General features: G+C 42.6%; 1 protein-coding gene across 2 annotated transcripts in view; it reads left to right on the top strand.

The window, feature by feature from the left end:
• RNF31 (ring finger protein 31) overlaps nucleotides 1-26,937 on the top strand; it is a 1,258,066-nt gene that overhangs the window by 1,182,373 nt on the left and 48,756 nt on the right. For both annotated transcript variants that reach the window (XM_044058825.1, XM_044058826.1), the window contains exon 21: nucleotides 4,043-4,232. In XM_044058825.1, coding sequence (XP_043914760.1) covers nucleotides 4,043-4,232 — 190 coding nt within the window. The remainder of the gene's footprint in view (nucleotides 1-4,042; nucleotides 4,233-26,937) is intronic.

Genomic DNA, 26,937 nt, shown 5'->3' with positions numbered 1-26,937 from the left:
GAGTTATCCTGTTTGACTGATCTTGAGGTGTAATTGTTTTTTATGTAAATGAAAACGCCTCCTCATTTTGTTTTTTCCTTTTCAGAGGGTGGTCTGAATGTTTGATAGTCAATGCAGACTTGCATTGCTGGGGTGCTTTCCACAGCCTTGAGCCACGTCTGTGTAACTGCACAGACATCAGCATTCTCCAGGGCGAGGAGAGCTTCCAGGAAGTGCAGTTTCTTGTTAAGGCTCCTAGCACTGAACAGTAGTACCTTCAGGTTGGCATTAGAAGAATTTGTTAAGTCGGTAGGTCTGTTGGTTTGACAGGCTATCACTGGCAATGCAGTGTGGTCTGTTGATCATGTCATCCCAGACAGACAAATACTGCATCCCCTTGGAATAATACCAGTAAATAAGCCGATTATTGAAGTAAATCATTTCCTGTTTGTTTGTGTGGTATCATTCTTGATGAGTTTAGAATACTGCCCAATGCGAGGCTCAGACACACCTGCAACACATATTCTGAAAGGTCCATCATGTCTGTCTTCATATATTCCAGGGAGGTACATCTCCGGTCATTCACACCTACATGGACTATGACTGAGTCATACTGGTACTTGTGGTTGAATGACCTGAGTGCCTGCATGATCTGGAGAATCCTGGCTCCCAACAAGCAACTGATTGTAACCCTTTCTTTATCCAGCCTGGTGAGAGAGACGTCCTTGTGTTTTATGATGGAATCTCCTATGACCAAGATATTTGAATATGTGGTGTTTCGCCTTAGGGGCTTGCTTGTGGAGACACCGTGATGTGTAGTTTAATGTGTAGTGATTGGTGTTGATTTGGTTTTGTTTGTAAGTAGTTTCTGAGGGCAGTGTATGGGAGGCCTCTGAGGCTTTGGTAAGTTACTTGTGAGTACCTCTGCATATGTGAGTTTGTGTCGAGACCTTATTTAGTGAGGGAAATGATGTGCATGTGCTGACAACCTATTTGTTATTCGATTTGTCAGTATGTTAGAGTTGTGTCTCAACTTTCATAGTGTAACTACATCTCTCACATTCTGTGTTTGTTTGTTTCAGGATTAAGTGGTTGTCAGTATACATGAGACAATTGCTACATTGCCGCAGGATGCCCACGTCCACCATGCTGGGCACAGAGATAGGCAAGCACCTATCTGTGGTTTCAGTTGTTTTTACTATGGTTTTAACCAAAGAGAAGCGTGAGTAGATTTGATTGCACTAGTATGAAAGCACACTGACAAATGTGTGCTACACCCCGTGTGAACTGCAGCTATCCAATAAGTTGATGCTGCTCTGTGCACAACTCAGATGCTCCTAGACTAGCAGAGGGACTGAGAACGGTTGCCGATATAGTTATTCTAAGGAAAATTGTAATTTGAAAGCATTTGCATCTGTACAGAACACTGCTAACTGTCGCTGTGCTGAAAGAAGCCTAGTACAAACACTAGGCTTGTATATATCGATAAAAAGGATTTACAGGCCAATGAGGAAAACACATAAGCTTTCATCCACCAGCCCCAAACTCAGACTGGTTTGCTGCAGCACACTTCTGCCACGAGAAGGCAGTCATGAAACCCTCTTAATGTTGGTTTTAGACATCAAGTGCAGGGAAAACCACACAATCTCTAGACACTAGAGTCCTGTAAATTGAGCAGACAGTGCAATTAAGTGTAACAGCAGCAGTGGAAGTGGTTTGGCTTTGAAACGCTACTAAAGGGTGAGAAATGTAACAAATAATACAGGATTCTTATTAAGTGCAGTAAAAACAATCAGCAGAAGTACAAAAATGATACTTATTTTTTTTTCTCTTAGCAGCAGATGGCTTTAGATGGAGCAGATTCAGTTTAGCTCTCAGGCAAAGTAGCCAAACCAAGAACAGCTCTGAGGAATTGAACACAAACCCATGCAAACTGGGCTTGTATAGCATCGGAAAAACAAGTTTTACAACAGCAAGAGCTACAGATCAGTCAGGAAAACACACAATAAGCTTTCAGCCAGCAGCCCCCAACTCAGGTAGGTTTGCCACAGCACGCGTCTGTCACAAGAGTGCAGTCAGAAAACTCTTTTAATGTAAACATGCTGGGTTTAGAGCTCAAGTGCAGGGAAACCACACAATCTAGATACTAAAGTCCTTTTAAACTGACAGACACAATATAATTAAGTCCTGCAGTAACAGTGGAAAAAGTTCAGCTCTGGAACACTGTTAAAGTGCAGCTTATCTAAAGAAATATCATATATCACCATGCTGATAAAACAGAGATTGTTTTCATGTAGAGCCCTTTCCAACAGAATGCTATGCAGGGATCATTACAGATATGTGTTCATTAGCTAATTTTATTTGGTATGGGTAGTGAAAGGGCATAAATGAGTATTAAATTATGAATTGTTTGTTGAGCTTCCTAAGACATGTATAGACCTTCTCAGATCAAATTGATTCTCCCATCTCAGGAATCTGTTACCCAGTTCAGGGTCTTCTGTCATTAAGATGCATATTTTTGCTATGTTCTTTTTAAGTGGCCTAGTGCAACTAAGTCTTTACAGCACTTCTTTTAGAGGTTCCTCCTCCAATTGGCCTTCCTCACAGATTGTTAGGCTTATAGTTCCTCTTTTTGGTCCTGTATATTCTGCAGTTCTCATGTTCTTTTTTTGGAAAATGCTGTCTCTGGCTATATCCACAATGGATGAATACTAAAACTCAAGGCTGTTTTCAATTATCTTTGCTTAGTGTTCTATTGGGAAGAATTCTACTCAAAGGCAATCTTTGGTTTTGTCCCCATGGCGATAGCTGACATTTCTTAAGATTGGTTCATTCAACTGCTTGTCACTTTCCTGGAGCCTCAGAAGAGAGTCTGCTATTGCATCTTACTCTATACACTGGGAGCTCCATTTTTGCATCATTAAGGTTAGTAGTCAGCACAGTACAGGCCAACAGTTTATTTTACTCTGAAAGTTGGGGCTATTTTTTTTTTATTCTTGACTGCGTCATTTCTTTGATGTCTGGGGAGTGGGAGGAAAGGAAGGCATTAATTAGTACACAGGAGATGGTGAAGGTAGAGAAGTGTAATTTTTGCTGGAAAGCCCAGGATTGCAGTCAGTGTTGGCTCTAATAAGGAGAATGCAAATAATAAGTGTGGTGATAGGTGGGAAGGGTAGGTAGAAACGAGGGATCCCAGGATCTGTCTGTGTGCGGAGCAAAGTGGGATTGCACCCCTGGCTAGTGGGAGTACGTCATTACATTAATGACTGCACTCCTGCTAGCAGGAAGCAGTGTGAGACTGCACCCACTGCTAGTGGGAGTCCATGAGGGCATGAACAGTATTTGCAGAAAATAGTGGAAGCCTGTCAGTAAGAGGGAGCACAGTAACCAAAGAAGTAATTAGTCCAATTTAACAGAACTTAACCGCAACATTCAGGTCAGTGGGCTTAAAATGTGTGTCATTTTTCCCCTCTTTGGCCAGATGGAAAATACTTTCTAACAAAGGAAAGTTTCCAAGGAATCCCAGACCCCTCTTCCCCCATAGGTTTTAGCAGTGACGCTACAAGCATGCAGCAGAACAGCACTGTAAACACAGCAGATATCCCAAGTTAGCATTTAAAGACACTTTAAAAGTATGCCTTGATAGTTCTTTACTGATACAGCAGGTGGATCTTTCAGGGTCGATCCGCATCAAAGGTGGGCAGCCCTTCATGTGCACAGCATAAGGATCATGTAGGGTTGATCAGCCAAGAAAAGTTCCATTTGTGACAGCTAACCTGAAAGCCAAGCTAAGAACTATGTTTTTAACACACTTTGCTGACCTAGGAAAAGCCTGCATTTTCCTTCCTGTGTAGATTAGTCAGGCAGTAACCATCTCCTCTACTCCTCTATGATACTCTTGTTCATTTTAACATCTTTTTTATGTAAATACTAACACTTGTAGGCTGATTGTAAAAGTATATCCTTTTTTAGGATGAAGTTGCATGTATTAATGCAGTACTTTTGACGTTATGTATTAATGTAGTGACTGATGAGCTGTTTAACAACCTTTGTCTCATTCCAGAGTTCACTATCAGGAGTACCTGGTCAGCCTGATTAATGCACACTCACTCGATCCCGCTGTGCTATATGAAGTTGAGGAACTGGAGGTTGTACTTCGGCGCTATCATGTAGATTTCCAGGGACAAGCAGCTGGAGAAACTGCCGAAGCATATAAAGCTAGAATGCAGCAGGACAGAGGCAGACTGGTGCAGGTAAGGGCTCAGAATTACATGTCTGGAGATGACCTTAAGACCTTTGACATTTATTAAAGGTCGACTTTGCATAAGTCACTGCTTGCATTTGAGAGCATAGTACTGCCTGAACTGTACATATTTACTCTTTTTTGCAGTAATGAGACAACATATGTCTAAAAGCTTTGTTAGGAAGGGTTTTGGTGTTTGTGTGTGTGTGTGTGTGTGTGTGTGTGTGTGTGTGTGTGTGTGTGTGTGTGTGTGTGTGTGTGTGTGTGTGTGTGTCTGTGTGTGTGTTTATGGGGGGGGGGGTGCACTAGAGTTTGAGACATCCACTATAGTTAATCTTCTACCTCGTTAGCACACTTGCCCTTGCCAGAAGGTTCAAGGTCCTAACTTCACACCAACACCTACATTCCTGTTCAAGTATTGATACTGCATTACAACTCAAGATAGAAGCTGCAAAGTAAATTCAGGTATTGGTATTGCAGTACAACGGAAAGTAGCAGCTGTATATATGTGGTGTAATGTTTAAGACTAGGCAAGATCCCACGTCTTTATTATAAGTACTATGAAGAATCAGTCATGGAAATTGTACCTTAAGGACTCTGTGAATATTCCCATTTAAGAAGCATAAATGGATTGCGTTAATCACCCAAGAGGGAACTGAGTATTCAAAGGGTGATGCACACTGCTTCTTTTGTCTGTTGTTGTCTCCCACTACAAAAAAATAGTGCCAAAATTGTAAAGGAGGTGGTTTGCTAGTTGTAGCTGTATGCAGTCAATGTGAGGAAGAGGACTGAAATATAATGTCAGCTTTGTTGAAGATCAGCTTTTGCTTTTCACCCTCCCCACAGGACCAAACCAGATGAGTCCTCTAGCTGCACTCAAGTCATCCTATTCCATCCCCAGTTACGGGAGATAGGGATTCCTTTAGCAGGCAAGAGCCCTAGCAACCCAGTCCCATCCTGTCCAGGAAACCCCAATGAGTTTAGCCACTTGAGGTGAGTGGTAGAGAGTAGGCCATCCTTACTGGTCCTGCGGGATGGCTTACCCTCTCCCCTGGCAGAGTACCCCCTCTTCTGCCATGCCCCACTATAGCTGCCCCTGAGGGTTCCCAGTGTGATTGCATGCAGCACTGTGGTATTGGTAGACTCATGCTCCCACTATGTGTCACTCATGTGGCAAGCTAGAACCACCTCCCTCACCCAGGATGGGTGAGCAGGCAGCAGATGCTCACTCCCATCATTCCCTGTCCACTCCTACATGTACCCAAGCCACTATTCAAACTTGGGTCACCTGTATTATGGTCAGGACTTTATCCATTTATGCCATGAAGTGGTTGATTGAAGATTAGCTGTTGTGTAATCCTATTATAAGACCTAAGGAAGGCATGATTCATATTTGTGGGAAAAGTGGATGTAGAATGTCTCTTGTAAAGTAATTTAAGGATCTCACAAGCCTTGGAAGAGGCTGGAGCAGGTGAGCAGACATGTTAGGGAATATGTGAGAACTGCAGACCATGGGGATGCTGGACCCAGGGAAGCAGCTGCATAAAGGAGATTGTAAGAACAACACTTAATGAGGAAGTGGCAACAGTAAACAATGTGAGAGAATCTGCAAGTATCACACGGCCAGGAAGAGTGAGGAGCAAGAAAGCAGCTGCATGGGGAACGCTGTAGGAACCACTGGCCCAAAAACTGGGTAAGGCAAAAAAACAATTTGAGAGTAAGAGTGACACCCTGAATAAGGATTCCTGTACGAAAAATAACAGCCAGCTAATGTGAGATTGGTAAACAGAAGTAATTTCCATTTTAAAGTGTCTTCACTGAAAGCTGCATGCAGTAAAGACACATGCGTTGATCTCCACTTATTACAAGGAATGACGTGATGGCTTTCTCTTAGCTTTGCAGCATTTGTCAGATTAGAATTACTAGGGTCTGCAAAACTGCAGGAGTACATATTGGGCATAATAGTAGCCACCTTTGGTAAGAAATATTAACTTTTCCTCCAGATAGTTCTAGTGAGCATGGTCTTATTTAGCTGCATATACCTTCAATATACAGTGCTTTTCCTGTAAGAGATCATAAGCAGTTCAACTTGTTCTGACAGGTACTTTGCCCTGTGGTAGCTCCCCTTGGATGTCTTTGCCTGCTTTTTTGTCAGTCCTTTATAGTTATACATTGTAGCAAGTGGACCCAAACTCACCTTATTATTATTTTGTTTTAACTTTAAAATGTGACAGTTTTTACTTTTGTTTATCTTAATTATTTGAACATGCCGTCCACTGAGAAGCAGTCATACCGTGTTCATCAGAAATGAAATTTTGTTCAGAAAATTACCGTATGGGAGGGCCTGTGTCTGTGTGTGTGTCCTTTCTGATATGACTTGAATGACACCATCTTTATCAGTAATGTTGAGGGAGTCCCTCAAAGGCAAGACAAAAAGCAGTAGTTTTCCTTGTCTTCTGAAAAGAAAAGTGACCGTTATTGGCCTTTTACCAGGGGACACTCCTGTAGGTATTCAGAAACATGTCAAATGATAAAGGGCACAGTCCTTTCACCATCAGGGAATTATCTGTCAGCGTCATTGAAGCCTTTGGCACTGGTATCCAACCCTCTGGAATCTTCTGTATCCAGGGAAGTCCCAGAATGCTGTTGCAGTTCTTCAGGTCATGTGAACCTTTCAGAGACCATCTGACTTTCAGTTTTTGGACTTTTGATATCCGTGTACATAGCCTTGTTAATAATATCAGTGAAATGTTTAAACATTTGATCTAATATTGCCCTATCAGAAGTTGAAGACAGGATTGTATGTGTCTCATAACTAATAAACCTATAAATGTAATTCATGAGAGGTAACACCAGACTGTGTAAGCCACTGTTGCACATTAAAAGTGTTTTCCCCATCACAGGGGCATTGCACCATCCAAGTCCTTGCTTTTTAAATACACTAACCGTTGTTATATGTCAGAGAAGAAAATTCTGCCAGGTTGCAGCAGTCTGACATAGTGTTTCTCATAATCCCGTAAAAAAATTTTCAGTTCTGAGGCAAATTTACTGTCCTAAACTTATGACAGGAGCAGATCCTCCTTGATGGGGCATTTATTGGGTTCATCTTTTCCAGCAATCAGTATTCACCAAAATCTTTATGGGTGTTGTATTCAAGGATGTCTGAGCTGCCATACTAAAGCCCGCTGTAATTTAATGTGCAGGCTACACAAGTGCCTACTTCCCTTGAGCCCCTGTCTTAATTTTTGCTTCTCTCACAGTTTGGATTACAGTATTTGCCACCTTTTGTCAAGATCTGTATTCATATCCCTGAGTAACAAACTGTTTGGCATGTTTGGCCATCAGATTGCATGAATGGGTAGAGCAGTAAGTAAAGTAGCTTAATGCTCTCTCCTGATGTCCTTCAAGAATGCAACTGCAGTCCTGACATATGGGTTGTCCTGCCTCAGGCAGCCATTCCAAAGTCTGGGGCAGAAGCAGTGGTCAGCTCCTGTGTTTTTCATCTAAAAGCGAAGTACCCCATTGGTGAACATTTTTTCTTGCCTCAGCCGATTTCAGAACAAATTGAAAAAGTAATTGTTTGTCTTGTGGTAAACAAATACCTCATAAGGACTTACATTCTTACTGCCTTCCTTGCCTGGGCCCAGACCCTGCCTGTGCTTGCTTTAATAAGACTTTACATCATGCCGTTGGAACAACCGACAGCACAAACTACCAAACGAAAGGACCGGGACCGACATCTCTTCCACTAATCCAACCACTCGGTGCGGTTGTTGATTTTCCTCCAGAGTTCTGGAACTACCCGACACCATTCCTGTGGACAAAGTTACCATATCTATGTCCATCAAGGCCTTCCAAGGCCCATTCTAAACCTACTTCTCAGGCCCCTTCTTCTGATAGACAGATCATGTCTCTTGCTGCAGATCTAATCTCTCTTATCCGGGGGTCTCAGCCTCACCCAGACAGAGAAAAAGGCCTAGAACTGAGCAGGCAGACAACCTCTCTTCAGATGAAGCCTCTGGGGATTCAGAGCATTCAGATACCCAAGAAGAATCCTTCCAGGCCTATGAGGACTCTGATGCCAAGGAATCAATTCCCTCTGCCTCTCCTCCAGAGGATTTTTCCTTTGGTGAAGTCCTCCACTCTATGAGGGAATATTTTAAGTGGCAGGGTCAGGAATTTTCAGATTCTAGGAAAAGGCTTACGTACCTTCCTTAAATTGCCCCAGCACAGACCTTTAGCTATCCCTCCAGTTTTGGATGTCCTGGATGATGTATTCTCAGACTCCAGTGCTTCCCCTGATTCTCTCCCTCCTGCTCCTATCAAGCCAGACAGATATTACAGGGTCCCTGACACTCACAAGCATCTCTTTAAGGCCCACTCTGTGGATCTAGAAACTATTTCACAGGGCTCCAAAGGAGTGGCTACCTCCTCAGCCAAAAATCCACTGCCAGCTGACAGGGAAGCAAGGTCCCTGGAGAGATGGGGTAAAAAAGTTTATACCTCTTCCACCCTTGCCATGAGGTCACTTAACTGCCTTTTTCATATGTTTCAGTACCAAGATTATTTACTGGATGATTTGCAGAAAAAGCTAGCCTCTCCTGAGCCTATAGATAGAAAGGCATTGCAGGATTTGGTTCATAATACTCAGCAGGTTAGCAATCATTTTCTTCAGTGTGGTTATGATGCATTGGAGGCTTCATGTAGGGCAGCTATGACAGGGTCTGTTATCCGTAGACATGCTTGGTTAAAAGAACAGCCACTGCCGGATCATGTTAAAGTAAAGCTCCTGGACGCACCTCTGGATAAACAGAAGCTTTTTGGTGCTAATGCTCAGGATGTGTTGAAGTCTATTGAGGAGAAGGCAAAATCAGTACAGACAGTAAAGGATTTCCTCCAGGTTCAGCCACCCAGATTCAGCAGGAATTGGCCTTCAAAGAATTGGTCCTTTCCAGACTCTGACAAGTTTCAAAGGGGAAAGAACAGGAGGGCAATACCGAGGCTCCTACAGGGCCAATGGCAACCACAAAATCAGAGAAGTGGCACAGGTACTTCACCTGCACCACAGGGACAATCACAATGACTTACCTTTCACTCCGCCTACCAAGGCTCAAAGAGAAGCACCTCTAGGTGGAAAATTATCTTTATTCTCAGAAAACTGGCACATTATAACAAAGGACAATTGGATTCTGGACATAATAGACAGAGGTTACAGGTTCCACTTCCATACCTTGCCAACAGGACAAGGCATGCCAAACCTGCCACAAAATCAAAGGGCAGAGGCACTCATAGAAGTCTCAAAGCTGTTACAAATAAAAGCAATAGAGAAGGTTCCTCCTCAGGAACAAGGCCAGGATTTTATTCAAGACTGTTCCTTGTTCCAAGAAAAGAAAAACAATGGAGGCCTATATTGGACTTGTCCGTTCTAAACACTTTTCTCATGGTGCCAAAATTCAAGATGCTGACGTTACAGCAACTTCTTCCCATGCTGGGCAAGGGATCTTGGCTGGTTACTCTGGACCTCAAGGAGGCATACCTGCATGTCCCTATCAGACACAGTTGCAGAAGATACCTCGGATTTCTTGCAGGAACAGAGCACTATCAATTCTCAGCATTGCCGTTTGGCTTATCTACTGCGCCCAGAGTATTCATGAAATGCCTGGCATCAGTAGTGGCACATTGCAGACTCCAGGGGATTCAAATATACCCTTACTTGGACGACTGCCTCATACAAGCAGACAGCAAACAAACCTTGATAAAACACTTGGATTATGTCATTCAATTGCTGCAGGCTTTGGGATACACAGTCAACATTCAAAAATCAAGACTACTGCCATCCCAAGAGATTATTTTTCTAGGAGCAAAGCTGGACACACAGCTACAAATGGCTTTCCTCACAGAGGAGAAACAAAAACATTTAACAGATTACTTCAAAAGCCTAGCAAAACTAACCCACCTGACCGCAAGGAAGACCCTGCAGGCCCTGGGGTTCATGGCATCTTGCATTCTTCTAATCCCTCTGGCAAGACTACACATGAGAAAGCTGCTATGGTACCTAAAAAGCTTGTGGTCTCAACACAGCCACAACCTAGAAGACATAATACCACTAATACCATGCCTGCAAAGGGAATTTTTGTGGTGGGCTCAAGCAAGTCACTGGCATGCCTTTCAACAAAGCTCCAACAAGTCAAACTATTACAACAGACTCCTCAGACCATGGATAGGGGGCGCACATGGACGGCAGATGCATTCAAGGACAATGGACTCCCATGGAAATGCATCAGCACATAAATCAAAAAGAGATGTTGGCAGTGATACATGCAATAGAAGCCTTTGGAAAATCTCTTCAGCAAGGTCATCTGCTAATAAGGACAGACAACACCACTGTCATGTGGTACATAAACAAACAAGGGGGCACTCATTCCTACCCCCTCTGCAGACCAACAATGACTCTTTGGGAAAAGTCCCTGAAACTGAACATCTACTTGCAATCCCAGTTTGTTCCGGGCAAGGACAATGTTCTGGCAGACAGGTTGAGCAGAAATTTCTTGGATCCACATGAATGGATGCTACACCCACGCATTTTCTCACAAATTACAACTGCATGGGGAAGACTAGACATAGATCTCTTTGCATCTCATCTCAATCATCATTTGGAAAGGTTCTGCACAAGGATACACCATCCTCTAGCCTGGAGAACAGATGCTCTTTCCTTCAGCTGGAATGCACTAACAATTTATGCATTCCCTCCTCTACCTTTACTCACCAAGGTGTTACTGAAGATCAAGGCAGAACAACCAAGAGGAATCTTGATAGCTCCAGACTGGCCAAGGCAACACTGGTATCCACTGCTACTGAGCATAACTCACACCAAACCGTGGCCCTTGCCTCAATGGCCTCTGCTCCTGACTCAACACAATTACAGGACTGTTCATCAGAACCTGCAAACCTTGAAGCTGACAGCTTGGAGGGTTCCATGACTGTGGCCCATGACTCCCTCTCTAAAAAGTTCAGGAAATCTTGCTGGAGGCACGCAGACCTTCCACCAGAAAAACCTATTCGGCCAAATGGAAGAGATTCATCATCTGGAATGTCAACAAGGGCCAGGATGCATCACTGATAAACATACCTCAGATATTAGAATACTTGGCAGAAATGTTTCACAGTGGCCTCTCATACTCTTCCATCAAAATCCACGCTTCAGCTATCTCAGCACATTACAACTGTGATCCACCTGTGTTCATCCCTTGCTAAGACAGTTTCTAAGAGGGATAAAGAATATCAAACCTCCAAGGAAACCACCAATTCCTGCATGGGACCTCAATTACGTCTTGGAAAAATTAACTCTTCCTCCTTTTGAACCAGCAGCATCTTCAGAAATGCAATTTCTCTCTTGGAAAACAGTGTTCCTGTTGGCAGTCACCTCAGCAAGAAGAGTCTCGGAGATACAGGCCCTCATGGCAGTTCCTCCTTTTCTCATCTTTCATCAGGACAGAGTTTCTCTTAGGACCAATCCTTCATTCATGCCTAAGGTGATATCCAGAGTGTCTCTAAACCAAGCAATTCATCTGCCTACCTTCTTTCCTAACCCTCAAAATAAGGGGGAAAAGCTGCTGCATACTTTAGACATTCACAGACAACTATGCTACTACTTGGACAGAACAAAGATCACCAGGAAGTCTGACCAACTGTTTGTAGCCTATGCTGCTGGAGTGCAAGGAAAAGCAGTCACCAAACAAACTATTTCAAAATGGATTGGACACTGCATCAGATTCTGTTACTCTTTCCATGGAAAAAGTGTGCCAGCTAATATTAGACCGCACTCCACCAGAGCTTTGGCCACATCCACAGCCTTTCTAAGAGGAGTGGCTACAAAAGATATTATAGAGGTTGCTACATGTAGCTCCGTGCATACATTTACCAAACACTACAACCTGCCATTATACTCCAGATCCCGAGCAGGCTTTGCTTCGGCAGTCCTGCAGGGCCTTCTAGCTACACCATCTCTTGCTTAGTCCTACCACCCCCAGCTTGGCTATGGTATTCAACCCATATGTCAGGACTGCAGTTGCATTCTTGTAGGACATAGTACAGTTTTGTACCTACCATAAATGTAGATGTCCGATAGATATGCAACTGCAGTCAGGTTTTCCCTCCCTCCTACCCCTCTGTTTTTCCTTTGGGTCCTTTCTCCCCTTACCTATCTGCTGGGGTTCTATGTCATGGTGTATCTGTTTATTACTGTTGTGCATGTCTGTTTTTTTCTGTTTATCCATTCACAAAATTTAGCCTTCCTTGGAGGGCACCTGGCATCTGGGGCAAGAAACACTGAATAAGATGGCGTCGGCTGATGCCTTTATACTCCAGCCGTTCTGACGTCGGGGAGGAGGCGACATCGGCCGACGCCAGACCCAGACTTTGGAATCTGGCCGACCGAGGGCTGACTGAGGCAGGACAACCCATATATCAGGACTGCAGTTGCATATCTATCGGACATCTACATTTATGGTAGGTACAAAACTGTACTTTTTGAGTTCTTCAGAACAGCATTGGTCCTGATGACCAGATCTTTCTGCTGCTTCGCTGCTTGTCAAGGAATTTAGGACTTTTTCAGATAGTTTAATTTGCCACACTGTGATTTTGAGCCCTCAGTTATTCATGTCACCACTTCCAATTCCAGTCCCACTTGTTTATAAAGGTTTTGGAAAGGTTTGATGACCTCTGTGAGTCTGGGATCAAGGAGGACCTTATAGAGAGACTGTCTGTGGTCACTGCATTGGGCTGTTACTTGACTTGCTTTAACCTGGACTGTGCATACACTTTGTTAGGGTTCCATGTGCATTATTATGCCTGTACAGGATGGTGTGGCTGATATTGTCCTCATTTGTGGAGGAACCAAAGAATAGGATCTTGGTTGCATATTTCTTGTTGGAATGGCTCTTTGGCCCATCCTGTCTTGAGAAGTTGACAGTATCCTGTAATAGAAGTAGAGCCTCACCTCTGTGGGAAGTCTTTATATCCCCTTATTCTTCCTCTTCTAGTCCTAATTATCCTCAAAAGGAAGAATAGTTTTCACTACCCAAGGAATACTCTGAAGCACTGCACAGTCTTGTTTTCTCAAGTTCCAACTAAGCTTTCAAAGAAGCAACATTCCTCACTCCATTTTGAGGATAATTATGTGGAGATTTCTATTATTTACTGCATAGATAAGCCTGTTTACTACTGACAACAACAGAGCTCTCCAGCTATTTTTGCTCATTTAAGCTGAAGAAAGGAGAGGTTGCAGTGGATGTGTTCTGCATCCTTTGGTAAGGTAGACTTGTGTACATATTGTGTGGTTTTTGATTAGTATTAGGCAGACAGTTTGAACAAATTTATGTAGCCTAGCCATACACCCTAGGATGCTTCGGTGGTAGGTTTACCTCAGTTTTTGATAAGGGCTATGCTTCTAATCCCTGGGATACAGTCATGTGAACCATCAAGATTTAACCTGAAGGAGGCTAAGGTGTTAACCATTTTAACATGGAAGAGAAGTTTCTTCCATAGGTGAATAATCCTTTGGGTAATGAACCTGTCCAACCAAGAAGTCTTATTATGTTACAATGTGAGTTGAGAATTTTGGAGAAAAAGTTCCTAAGATTACCAGTATTCCTGAGGTGAGAATATATAGTAAAAGTGGTAGGAGAAACCAGTTGTTGGCTGCTGCCATTTCTACTGATTCCATGTCTCATTTCAAAGTTCAAGGAAGAAAGAACAAAAATGCATTATTGTCACTACTTACCACCCAAAATGCCATAGTGTCAGGCTCCCTTGTCCCTAAAAGATACAAGAAGACTCTGACTCAGTCCAAGACAGGGGTGTCTCCTGTGGATCGGGGTGACAGCTGACTCCACTGCAGGACCTGTCTTTTGATGCAGACCCTCTGTATCCAGTCAGCCTTCCTGGTTGGGATCTTGCCCATTATTAAAGTTGATTCTACTTTGTATGCTTAGGACTACAATTGGAAATGGCTCTCAATTTGTGTGGGAAATACCCTGCACCACCCTGGCTGATCAGCTTGCAGGTGATCTTGACTCACATTTCAGTGTTTTAATGTTTTATTAGATCAAGCTTGTTGGCCTATAGAATGCCCTAAAACTCGCACAGTCATCCCTGTAATATCTTGAATGCCAATGTACTGCCTTCTTTCCTAATTTGTATGGGAAGAGCATTCCACAAAAACATGATACAACAATGAAATGACCTTTTACTTATTTTATTCTTATAGCATGGAGCTATCACAAATCCATTGTTATTCCATGAATCTGCTTTATTGAATTTAACTTCACTGCCAGTCTTTCATTGTGAATTGCTTTATACATTAAAATCAAGTCACCTATTAGTAATCTATAAAAAGCAACTAATTGCCCATGAGTTGAAATTGATTCATGGTGACTATGGCTATACCCCAAAGGGTTTTTGTGGCATATTACAAAAACAGATTTCCAGACCTTTCTTCTGCGCAGATACTGCTGCTGTCCAGTTGTGCCTTAGCCAGCTTTCAGACTCAGGTCTACCAAATGATAATCCTGTGCCTTAACCTCTGTGCTATCCTGCTGGGGTTAGTGATCTATAATTAGTCATAATTAAAGGCACTGTGACCAATCTGTTCTTATAATCCCGTTTCCTAACTTGCGTGATTGGTCAAGTATGACACCTCTGTATCCTTTCAAGCTGTCTGATTTGCACAGTGTTATAAGAACATAATGTGCATACTACTCTCTGTACTTTCTAACCACCGTAAAATATAGTGGAAGAAGTATAGAAGCTGCTCTGCTGACAGTTGAGTGTAATATATCCTTTACTGCAATTTTTAATAAAAACACAAGTCCTTTGTCAGCCATCACTCCCAGATCTGTCACCATAGTCACACTATTCAGAACTGTGTTTAATGTATAAGGGTAAACAACATAAGAAGTCCCAAAGTTTACAATCTTTGGCTTATTAACTTTAAAGTTGATGTGTTTTAATTGTGGCTATCTCTGAAGGACATCCATATAATTCTGCAGTAGGCCATGGTCTTCTAATGAGGTTACAATAATACCCACTTTAGTATCATTGGTAAACTTGCTTAATCCATATCTTGTTGCAGGACAGGAAAATCGGACATAAATATGGAGAATAAATGAAGGCGCAAAACAGACCCCTGAGGGAGTCACACTTATCTTTTTGTGTCCGATAAAACAATTCCTGCTCTGATCTCCTACATTCTTCCTTGTGGCCACTCCTTCACACAGATAATGACATGAGAGTAAAAATTAATATTTTTATATTCTTCAAGATATGAAAGTGAGGAGCAGAGTCAAAGGCTTTAGCAAGATCCAGGTAAAAAAACATCTGTGATGATGTGAGGTATTGCCAGCTATGTCAGCAGAAGTAGGGCAGTGGATGTGTAACATATGCCAGCATAGCTAGCTGGAGTTTTTTAAAGAATTGTGTGTCATTTATTTATCAAACTGCTTTGTACAGGTCCTTGTGTTGAAAATGTATTTGTAAAGCTGCTTGTGTTAAAAATGTAGCAACAATGGGTCCTGCTGGACAGAAAATAAATACACCTGTATGTCAGACTGTATTGTAACTGTTGAATTGAATATATTATAACAGAGAATACTGGAAGAGAAGAGGTTAATCTCAGTCCAACTAACTTTGAAAAATAGTCTGAAATTAAATTACCTGGTTTAGGCCATAAAGATTGTATCTCACAGTTCTGACTGCAGCCAGAGTCGAAATGACTGTGAAAACTAGAAATCCTACCATATTGTCCTTAGGGGTGAACTAATTGCTACTCTGGAAGTTTTTTGAAATGGTTTTATAATTCAGATGCTGTAACACATCTTGGCAAAGCTGTATGTTTGTGCATTATGACACGCATTTGCTAGATTCTGACTCACTTTCTAGTAATGCGGGTAGTGTGGGAACCAACAGTCAGATGACCAGTTGTATGTGATGTCATTCTGTAATCCAGCACTGAAATGGTGTTTTAATACTAGATGAGATAGAAGTCTAGGAGCAGTCTGTTTTTGAAACCTAACAAAGAAGGATCACTCGCCTACATTATTTTGCCTTGCTTTAGTAAGTAACCAGGGAATGGTAATTCTTTAGGTCAGTCAGGAAGACATAGTGAGGTTCAAGTACTGTCTTTCTGTATCTGTGTAAATCTATCCATCTGTGTGAATTTTAATATTTCCTGTGATTGAAACTCTGGTGTTTATTGTAAATGGATATTTAGTATTTTCATGTTCTTTTATTATTAAACATGTTTAAACTTTGCATTGTGGCTGGTCTTTTAGAGAAGTTTTTAACCTTTGAGAGTACTTATATTTTTTTGGTGACACGGTGGCCATTCCTGAAAGCTTTGCTGCATTCGTCAAACACTACCATTTCTATTAGTATTAATTTTACTCAGTATAATTGGGTACCTTTGTAAGAGCCTTACAATAGCTAGCTGGTGGCAGTGAATCTACCTTATAGTCTGGGCCCTGGGGGCATGAGCTAGTAAATCTGTGCCAGCCTTTCCCAGGGGTGTGTGTGTGTGTGTGTGTGTGTGTGTGTGTGTGTGAAAATCAAATCTCAGTGTATGTGTGTCAGCTACATGGAGCAGAGACACAGATCACTGGTTTCACAGAGAGGGTGGTGGAAGACCTGGCTTGGAATACTAGCCTGAGGACTCAACTTTACAGCTGCATCAGTGGGGAGTCTTATTGGGGGCCTGGAGTGAGAGAGGGAAACCCAGCCCCCAGACTGAGTGTGTTCCCTGTGCGCTCTTAAGGGAAATTATGCTTGGTGCAGAGAAATGCATCTGAAAATGCAGTGTGTATTCATTTTTGTTCCAAGTGAACGTCCCTCAACTTGTCTATGATGAGGATTGTGACTCCTCGATTACTGGCTCAGAGGAGGGAAGTCACAACATCTAGAAGTAAATCCTGATTTTAAAGCTTCCCAAACTAACTGATAAAAACTTAACAGGTTAATAAAACATCACCTTCCTTCCTTCCATTAAACTATGTTTGTAAACCTCAAGTCCAGTATAAATAGTCTCTGTTATGTAACTGCACAATATGTATTCAAAGCAGTTTCCCAAGATACAGGTCAGATTTTTGTTGGTAATCATCAGCAGATGTTGAATAAACCTTTATGGATGGTTACAGTTGTGGCTTCCCTCCAAAGCAATAGAACTCAACCTTTAATCAAGTATTCTGAAACAAACGTAACCAATGAGGTTGCATAAATTCAGCCAACCTGGTTGGAAAGTATTCATTTAATCCCTCAGATGTAGGAACAGTTTAATAGTTTTTAAAGCCTTTCCTAACAGTAATTCTAATAATAGCTGTAAAGTCAAATGTCAAATCCAGTTTTTAATAAAGGGTTAAATCCCGTAAATTTATCAACAGATATATTTATTAATATATGCGAGTCAGTTACTATTTTTCTGATATGTTCAACTATTATAGCAGTTTGTTTTTCAGTCCTTTAACTTTTCAGGTGTTTGTAAAGACCTTCTTATTACTTGTATGCGCCACTAGATTTTGATCATGCCTAGCTCTATTAGTCCACAGCAACTTTCTGAATCTCTCAGTCTAGGCTTTTTATGTCTAATCATTTTTGCCAAATTTGGGCCAGTTTTATGTACCATTCAATAATGGTTCGTCCTTATTTCTTTTTTAAATTTGTGAAGGTTTACTATCAACCCTCTTATTAGCCACCAGTGGTGCATATTTAGACAGTAAGTGATAAGTAAATATATTGAATGAATCCCAGGATTCAGAACTAAATGTGTGCAACTTTACTATCAACCCTCATATTAGCCACCAGCTTTGTGCATATTTAGACACCAAGTGATCAATAATTATATTGAATGAATCCAGGATTCAGAACTAAATATATACATCAAGTTTTCTTTCAAGTCCCATTCTTGTAAGGCTTGCCCTAGTTACCTTGTAATCTGCTTTATAAAAGTCCCTTCTTGCACCTGTTGTTGGTAAAATACCTATTCTGTTCCTGAACTGCAGCTAGCAAGAGGCACTCATGTGACTTGACCACATTGTTTAAGTAACACCATACATTTATCCACAGCCATATGTCCCCCTCATCCACACTAGGTTCGATATATTTCCTTTTCTTGGCAGATTATTCATCAACTGTAGATAACCATAATGTTTACAAATTACAGCTAACTCACCCAGTGAGCAATTATTTTTGCCAGTAGAAGAATCACAGTCCAATTCTGGGGCATTCAGGTCACCCACTATTACATCATAACCATGAGAGATAAAGGAAAGCATTGCCTTAACAAAGGTTTCCTTCCCCTCATTTCTCTGACATGGAGGTATATAGAATACATGTATTTTCATAGTAACTAACCAAACTTATTCCTACACCCAACATTTCTTGATCTTGATTATTAAACAAAAGATTCATCTCTTCCTTGCCCAAGTGGGAGAATTAACCACTTCAGCTTCTGCTTCCCCTACAATCAAGAAAACAGGGTCATATCTAAGCATTCTAAATAGAAAGATAAGGGGGAAGATAGAGAAAGAGAGACCAGAGAAGCAAGGAAAAGGAAAAAGGGAAACAGAAGTAAAAGACTAGAAAGAGATCCTGTACCTGTCAGACCATTCCAGTCCAGCATCTAAGGCACCAAGACAGTCACATCCAGTGATCATAGAGAAGCAGATTTGGATCAGATCTCCCTCGCTTCTGTGCTTTTTTTCCTCTGGAGACGGCCAACCCTTTGCTCCATTCTCCAATTTTCCAGGAAAGGTCGACCTACTAGTCTTCCAGTTCTCACTCTGAGACATTCTCCTTCAGATTCTTTTGAGTGTCAAGAAGTCATTTGCAAGCATATGTTGACAAGATGATGTGAAACTTTCTTAGTACACAGATCCAGATGGGGATCCTTTCTGTGCCTCCCCCATTGGAAGCCCTGGGACAGGTCCCAATGATACCCTTGCTAATATCTTCTTCTCCATTCTTCCCATCGGACCCAGTGTCCATAGCTTCAAGTGATACCCACAAGAGGACTCTCAGAGTATAGAGCTTGGTTGGCTTCAACTGTGGTGTCCATCACCTTTTCAGCTTTGACACCATAGTGTCAGGAAGGGTCTCAGAGCTGAGAGATCATAGCTGAAGTATTGGACTCAGGACTGACACCAAGATTTTCAGAACCATCACTACACGTGGGTGTTCCTGCCCTAGTCAGCTCAGCTTCAGAACTGAGTTGGATCAGGGCCAGGGACATTTTTTCACTGGGATTTTCAGACCCTAAGGAGTCTTCCTTGGCACAGGTTTTGGCTTTTTTTTTTGGAGTATTTTTGAAATGGTTCCCTTCAGGATGAAAGAGGAGGGGTCTCGCATGTACTCAATGCCATCTTGATCTCCTCTGTATTCTGTTTCTTCTTCCACTTATCCTGTCAAACAGGTGCAGTCAGCCTTGATAAATCTTGAGGGATCTTGCGTTGAATTCCCCTTCTGGTTCTGAGCCATCTCTGGAACCTCCCAAAAAAGAAGGTTATAGGAAACAGCCTAGCAAGAGGAAACATCTGGACTCCCCTCTGGAGTCACTTACTAAAAATGCCAACTTTGAGGGGAGAAGTCCCCAAAAGCTACCCTAGATGATGTCTCCTTTGGAGACATTCTTGAACTGATGAAATAAAGGGAGGGTTGGTCCACTGAAGCACCTCACAATAGGAGTTTGTATTGCTCAAGGCTTTTGGGACGGGCTTATCTACATCCTAGATGGTCCTGCCTGATGATACAAAGCAGATGTGGTGGAGCCAATTCCAAGTTAACCAAACAAAGTATTTTTATCTCCTAGAAATAAGCTATATTGGAGCAATGGTCCCACTGTAGATGCCATAGTGGTTGTGGCAGCCACAAAAAAGGAGTTTTCAAAGAAAACACCTCTAGCTGTTTACCTGTCATGGAGTTCAGGGTGCTGGGCAGATTTAGAAAGCAGACTTGCACTTCAGCGACACTTGCACTGAATTATGTATCCCATATGACTTGTTTCCAGTGGACTTGCCCAAGAAACTGACAATATGCCTTCTGATATATAAAAAAACTTTGGAATTGCATCTGTCTACCCTCCAATCAATGTCCAACATGTCCATGAAGCTGCTATTCAATGCAGCTGATGGGGCATCAAGAGTAGCAGTTAATGGCATTGCTATTCAGTGGTATGCTGGATGCATCTCTGTGATTTTGCAGAGAGCTTCAAGACATCCTTCGTCAGTGCTCCCTTCAGTGTTTCAGCATTGTTTGGACCCAAGGTCAAAATACGCTCAACAGAAGTGAACAAGAGGGCAAATTTCTGTCTGCCATAGGCGTACAGTTCTCCACCCCCACAAAGGGCTTTTTCCATGAACCAAAATGGTGAAAAGAAGTTATGGTTTCATAAATCCCAGAATTTTGCCCAGCACTCTTCTGGTGACAGACCTCCCTGTAACAGAAGAGGAAACAGTTGAATGCATGATAAGCCAGCCATCACTCGTTTCTTTTGTGTAGAATATTATCACTAGAGGCTGTGTTATTTCCTTTGCTTCCCCTCAGTAAACAAGAAAAACAAAAGCTAGCTGACACTGAGAGACAATGGAGTTCATAGGGTACCACCAGCTGAAACTGAGAGACAATGGAGTTCATAGGGTGCCACCTCGACATGACATCCCAAATTGCCAAATATCCACACTCGAGAATACTCTCCCTCTGTCACCAAGCTTCTAAGATTCTTTCCTCTGTCTTTCAAATCCCCCAGCAAGTCTACTTCTTCGACTTCTGAGATCAGTGGTTACAGTCACTCCTCTGGTTCCTCAGGCAAGTTTTACATGAAGGTGTTCTAGTGGATCCTCTCTATCCAGTGGCCAATGATGCATCATTTCACACAATTCCCCGTAGTTCTCACACCAATATCGGACCAACCAAAGTGGGGAACCATGTCTTTCCTTGGAAGGAGATGTTTCTGTATTCCTATCTCCCTCTTCATCTGCTACCACAGGTCCTGCACAAGATCATGTGGGACACTCCATTTTGGCCCAGACAGCACTGGTTCCCACTTCTGATGTTCTTCGTGTTTCACTGTTGCAGTCATTACATTTGGGTTATCTGCTTGTAGTTGCCCTCAGTCGGCCTGATTAACAAAGTCTTGGGTTCTGCGTCGGTTGCTGTCCCTTATTCCATGAAGTCAGGTCGTCAGGGGTATAAAACATGCAGCTGATGCCATTACATCAGTCTTTAATGCCGTGCGGTGCCCGAAGTAGAAGCAGTTCGTAAGTGCCAGTCAGCTGACTCCTGAAATTTTCGTTTTTGAGTTTCAGAACCGAAGTCTTCAACTAAAGCTAAGTACCCCATTAGGTAAACTTTTTCCTGCTCCTTAGCGATGTCAGTAAAAGTTAATAATTGCATTACTTGTAGAAAGCAAATACCTCACAAAGATTTTCATTCGTACTGTATTCCTTGCCTAGCCCCTGACTACGACGTACCTTGCTGTCAGTTTTGTGCTTTATTTATTCAGCGCGCTATCCGTTGTCGGTATATTTTCACTTCTAAATATTTCGGTTCTCGGTTTAATTATCTAGAAATGCCGTCGGTTAGCCATCCGACTACTGGGATTCCAAAAAAATGCAAAGATAAAGACAGAGACAGGCCGCTGAGGTCCAAAGCTGCTGACGACGCTTCTCCTAAGCCAGTCACCAGTTCGCCGGTACTCAGTGAGGCGATTTCGCAGCCCCTGATACCCGCTACTTCTGACTCGCAGGCCTCTTCTGAGACCCATTCTGAGTCTGGTACACCGCAAGATGTTTCAACTGCGGAACCTGCGGATGTCTCTACCTTGAATTGGTCTGGAGCCGCTATGCAGGCACTAGGCTTCTGAGGGTGTATTCAGGCCTACAGACTTGCATATTAAACAGATGCCTCCTTCTTCATTTAGGCCAAAATCTCAAACCATGCCTAAGAAACTGATGCCTAGGCCGCATGTTCAGGCCTCTATGCCTAAAAACAAATGATAAGAATGGCTGAAGATCTTATAACTCTAATCAGGGGAAGCCAACCTCCCCCTTCTAAGACACTTAGGACTGAAGTTGTTTATGAATCCTCTGAGCAGGATTCTGATTTTTCTGATTCTTCTGATCTGGATTTGCCCTTATCTACTTATGAGGATTCTGATGCAGAGGACTCTATTCCCTCTGCTTCCCCTCAAGAGGATTTTTCTTTTGGTGAGACCTTACATACTCTAAGGGAGCATTTCCACTGGGAAAGCCAGGATTTTTCTGATTCAAAAAGAGGCTTAGGGATTTTTTACTCCTGCCTCAGCATAGGCCTTTAGCTATACCTCCTGTACTAGACATTGTTGATGATGCCTTTTCAGAATCTAGTTTGGCCCCTGATTCTTTGCCTCCTGCTCCCAGAAAACCTGACAGATATTACAGGGTTCCTGATTCTCACAAGTTCCTTTTGAAAAATCCTATTGCGGATCCAGAGACTATTTCACAGGGACCCAAGGGCATTAAGTTTTCTACTGCTAAAAATCCTCCCCCCTCTGATAGAGACTTCAGGGCGCTGGACAGATGGGGTAAGAAAGTTTACACTTCTGCAACCTTGGCCATTAGGGCTTTAACTGCCAGTTTCATATGTTAAAGTATCAACAACATGTTATTGAATTGTTTAAACAGAAAATTATGGTAATTCCTGACTGTGCTGAAAATAAAGAATTACAGGATTTAATACATTCTGCTGAACAGGTTGGAAAACATACTTTGCAATGTGGATTTGATTCATTAGAGGCCTCTTGCAGGGTTGCTGTTAGTGGGTCTGTGCTCAGAAGGCATGCTTGGCTTAAGGACCAAGGTTTGCCTGATCATGTTAAAGCTAAATTGTTGGATGCTCCCTTAAATCAGGACCGTCTGTTTGGCAACAAGACTGAGGAAGTTCTTAAAAAGATGGAAAATAAACCTAAATCTATGCAAACTGTTAAAGATTTCTTACAAGTTCAGCCTCCTACATTTAGTAGGCACTGTCCCTCAATAAATTGGTCCTTTCCAGCCCCTCCCAGGTCTTCGCAAGCAAAACCCAGACACAGCAGAAACCCCAGGTTTCAGTCCCAAGGGACACACAAGACTAGGCAGTGGGGGGGTTTCCGCACCCAAACCTGGAATAGTAAGACACCCCCCTATGGAAAACTGTCTCAATGACTTGCTTTTGAAACTACCAAGCACTTCCCAGCTGAATGCTCCTTTAGGCGGAAAGATTGGTCTGCAGGCCAAAAACTAGGAACTCATTACCCAGGACAAATGGGTTTTAAATATAGTGTCGCAAGGATACAGATTTCATTTCCACACGTTACCAACACCAAGCGGGTGGCCAGATCTACCCCCTAAATCAGTGGGCAGAGGACCAAAATCAAGTACTCTCTCTCTTAAACATGGGGGTTATTCAGTTGGTACCAGCAGAGGAAACGGGACAAGGTTTCTATTCGAGACTTTTTCTGGTACCCAGAAAAGGCAATACATGGCATCCTATCCTGTACCTTTCTTTTCTAAACACCTTTCTGGTGATTCCAAAATGCAATATGCTGACTCTTCACCAGCTGCTTCCTATGCTAGGCAAGGATACATGGTTGGCAACACTAGACTTAAAAGAAGCATACCTGCACATCCCTATCAGAGAGTCTTGCAGAAGATACCTACACTTCAAAGCAGGCTACATGCACTATCAGTTCTCTGCACTGCCCTTTGGCTTATCTACTGCACCCAGTTTAGTCACAAATTGCCTAGCTCCAGTCATTGCATTTTGCAGGCAAAGAAATATTCAAATATACCCATACCTGGACGATTGTCTAATTCAGGCAGAAAGCAAGGACATTCTTTTGAATTATCTGGTCTTTGTTCAAAGGGTACTGACTTGTATGGGGTTCATCATAAATGAAAAGAAAATCCACCTTGTACCCTGTCAACAAATTATATTCTTGGGAGCAAGCTTGAATACAACTCCCCGATGGCTTTCCTCACGCCAGAGAAACAGATTCATTTGACAACTTACTTCAAACAAGTGGCCACAAAAACCCAGCTATATGCAAGGCAAATACTGCAAGCCTTGGGGTTCATGGCCTCCTGCATTCTTCTAATTCCATATGCAAGGCTGCATATGAGGAAACTACAATTTTATCTCAAAAGTCTATGGTATCAACATTCACAGGATCTAGAAGCAAGGATTCCTATCATTCCTTGCCTACGCCTAGAGTTCCTTTGGTGGGCAGAGGCCTGCCACCAAAACAGGGGATTACCATTCACATTACCCTCTACCGCACAAGTCTTAACAACAGACTCATCAGACTATGCATGGGGGGGCTCACCTGGCAGGGAAGTGCATTCAGGGCAAATGGAACCCAAGTCAAATGCACCGGCACATAAATCTAAAGGAAATGTTAGCTGTACAGAATGCTCTGACAGCCTTCAAGAACCAAATTCTTCCAGGACAACTAATGGTCAAGACGGACAATACCACTGTTATGTGGTACATAAACAAGCAGGGGGGGGTACACATTCTTACCCCCTCTGCAGACTAGCCATGGCATTGTGGAGCACAGCCTTGAGCTACCAAGTGAATCTACAAGCTCAATTCCTGCCAGGAAAACTAAATACACTTGCAGATGGACTAAGCAGAAACCTCATGGACCCACACGAGTGGAAACTGGAACCAAGAATTTTCATCATGTTGACAAGCAAATGGGGGAGCCCAGATATAGACCTGTTTGCCTCTCCCCAAAACCATCAACTGGACAAATTTTGCACAAGGATTCCCCACAAGCTAGTTTGGAAAGTGGATACTCTATCCTTCACCTGGAAAAAAATATCAGTTTATGCCTTTCCTCCTCCGCCTCTGCTCTTCAAGGTACTACTAAAGATCAAACAGGACAAGCCAATGACGATTTTAATTGCACCAGATTGGCCTCATCAGCACTGGTACCCACTCTTGTGCAGTGTGTCACGCTTAGCTCCATGGCACCTGCCTCAGCCTCCTTCTCTGTTGTCTCACCAGGAGAACCAGATTCTGCACCCTCAGCTGCAAACCCTGAACCTAGCAGCCTGGCTAATTACCTAATCTCTCCTTTACCATCCCTCAGTAAATCAGTGATGGATATCATTTTAGAGGCAAGGAGGCCTAGTACTAGAAAATCTTATGCTGCAAGATGGAAAAGATTCTGTGCCTTGAACCAGTCTCAAGGAATGAACGCAGCAGTGCCCAATATAGAGCTTGTCTTTTCCTCCATCAAAATACAGAGCGGGACCTTAACTCTTCCTCCTGTTAGTGGGTCTGTGCTACTGCAGATTTAACATTTCTTTCCTGGAAAACAGCTTTCCTTTTAGCAGTCACTTCTGCAAGAAGAGTTATATGAATTACAGGCCCTTATGGCAGTGGATCCTTTCATCATCTTTCATGCGGACAGGATGTTCCTCAGAACCAATCCCTCCTTCATGCCCAAGGTGGTATCCAGTGTGGCTCTTAATCAGTCCATTCATTTGCCTACCTTCTTTCCTAACCCACAGAACAAAGGGGAATGAATACTGCACTCTTTAGATGTGCACAGACAGCATAGATTCTACTTGGACAGGACTAAACCTCAAAGGAAATCTGAACAACTGTTGGTGGCATTTGCTGCAGGGACAGAGGGGAAGCTATTTCAAAACAAACTATTTCAAAATGGATAGGCCACTGCATTCATTTCTGCTGTAAGCACCATGAAAAACCTATCCCACAGGGCATCAGACCTCATTCAACCAGGACTGCATCTACCTCTACAGCCTTTCTCTGGGGCGTACCTACTAGGGACATCCTAGAAGCTGCTACCTGGAGTTCTGTACATACTTTCACCAAGCATTATCATTTGCCAATTGTCTCTAAATCCAGAGCTGGTTTTGCCACTGCAGACTTGCAGGGCCTTGTAGCTGGTCCTAATTATATTTAAATTCCTCCTCCCAACCTTAGCTTTGGGAATCTACGCAAATGTAATGACTGCAACAGTGAAACACAAAGAACATGGTACAGTTGTGTACACTTGCCATAAATGTAGATGTTAGTGTATTCACTGTTGCAGTCCTGGTTACCCTCCCTCCAGTCCCCTTTCTTCTTTTGGCTATACTTCTACTCTCACTTACTATGCTCTAAAAGCTTTTTGCTGTATTTGCTTTTTTGTTGGAGGTATATCCTTTATTTATAGATTTTATTGCTTCCCATTAGGGGGGCACCTGACCTCTGAGGCAAGAAAAACTGATGTAATGGCATCAGCTGCATGTTTTATACCCCTGACGTCATGGAAGAAGGGACAACAACTGATGAAGGACCCAAGACTTTGTTAATCGGGCCGACTTAGGGCTACTGCAAGTAGATAACCCAAATGTAATGACTGCAACAGTGATACACTTGAACATTTACATTTATGGTAAGTGTACACAACTGTACTTTTTATCTGGTTAGGGGCAATCATCAGAACTTACCTCACAGGGTGGATCTTCTCCCGTAAGACAAGGGATTTCTCAGTCACCCTCACTTGACCTCCCCTGCAGTTGATGTTTTCAGTGATAGGGTTGTGATTCCTTTTAGTCACCAGTTTTCCGAGGACATGCTTTGGGTTTTGCAGGAGGCCAGAAAACACACTACTAGAAAATCATGTGACCAAATGGAAG

The sequence above is a fragment of the Protopterus annectens genome, chromosome 16.part0 (assembly GCF_019279795.1).
Source record: "Protopterus annectens isolate FY-2018-M chromosome 16.part0, PAN1.0, whole genome shotgun sequence".
NCBI classification, from domain to species: Eukaryota; Metazoa; Chordata; order Ceratodontiformes; family Protopteridae; genus Protopterus; species Protopterus annectens.
This window is presented reverse-complemented; position numbering and strand designations above follow the sequence as displayed.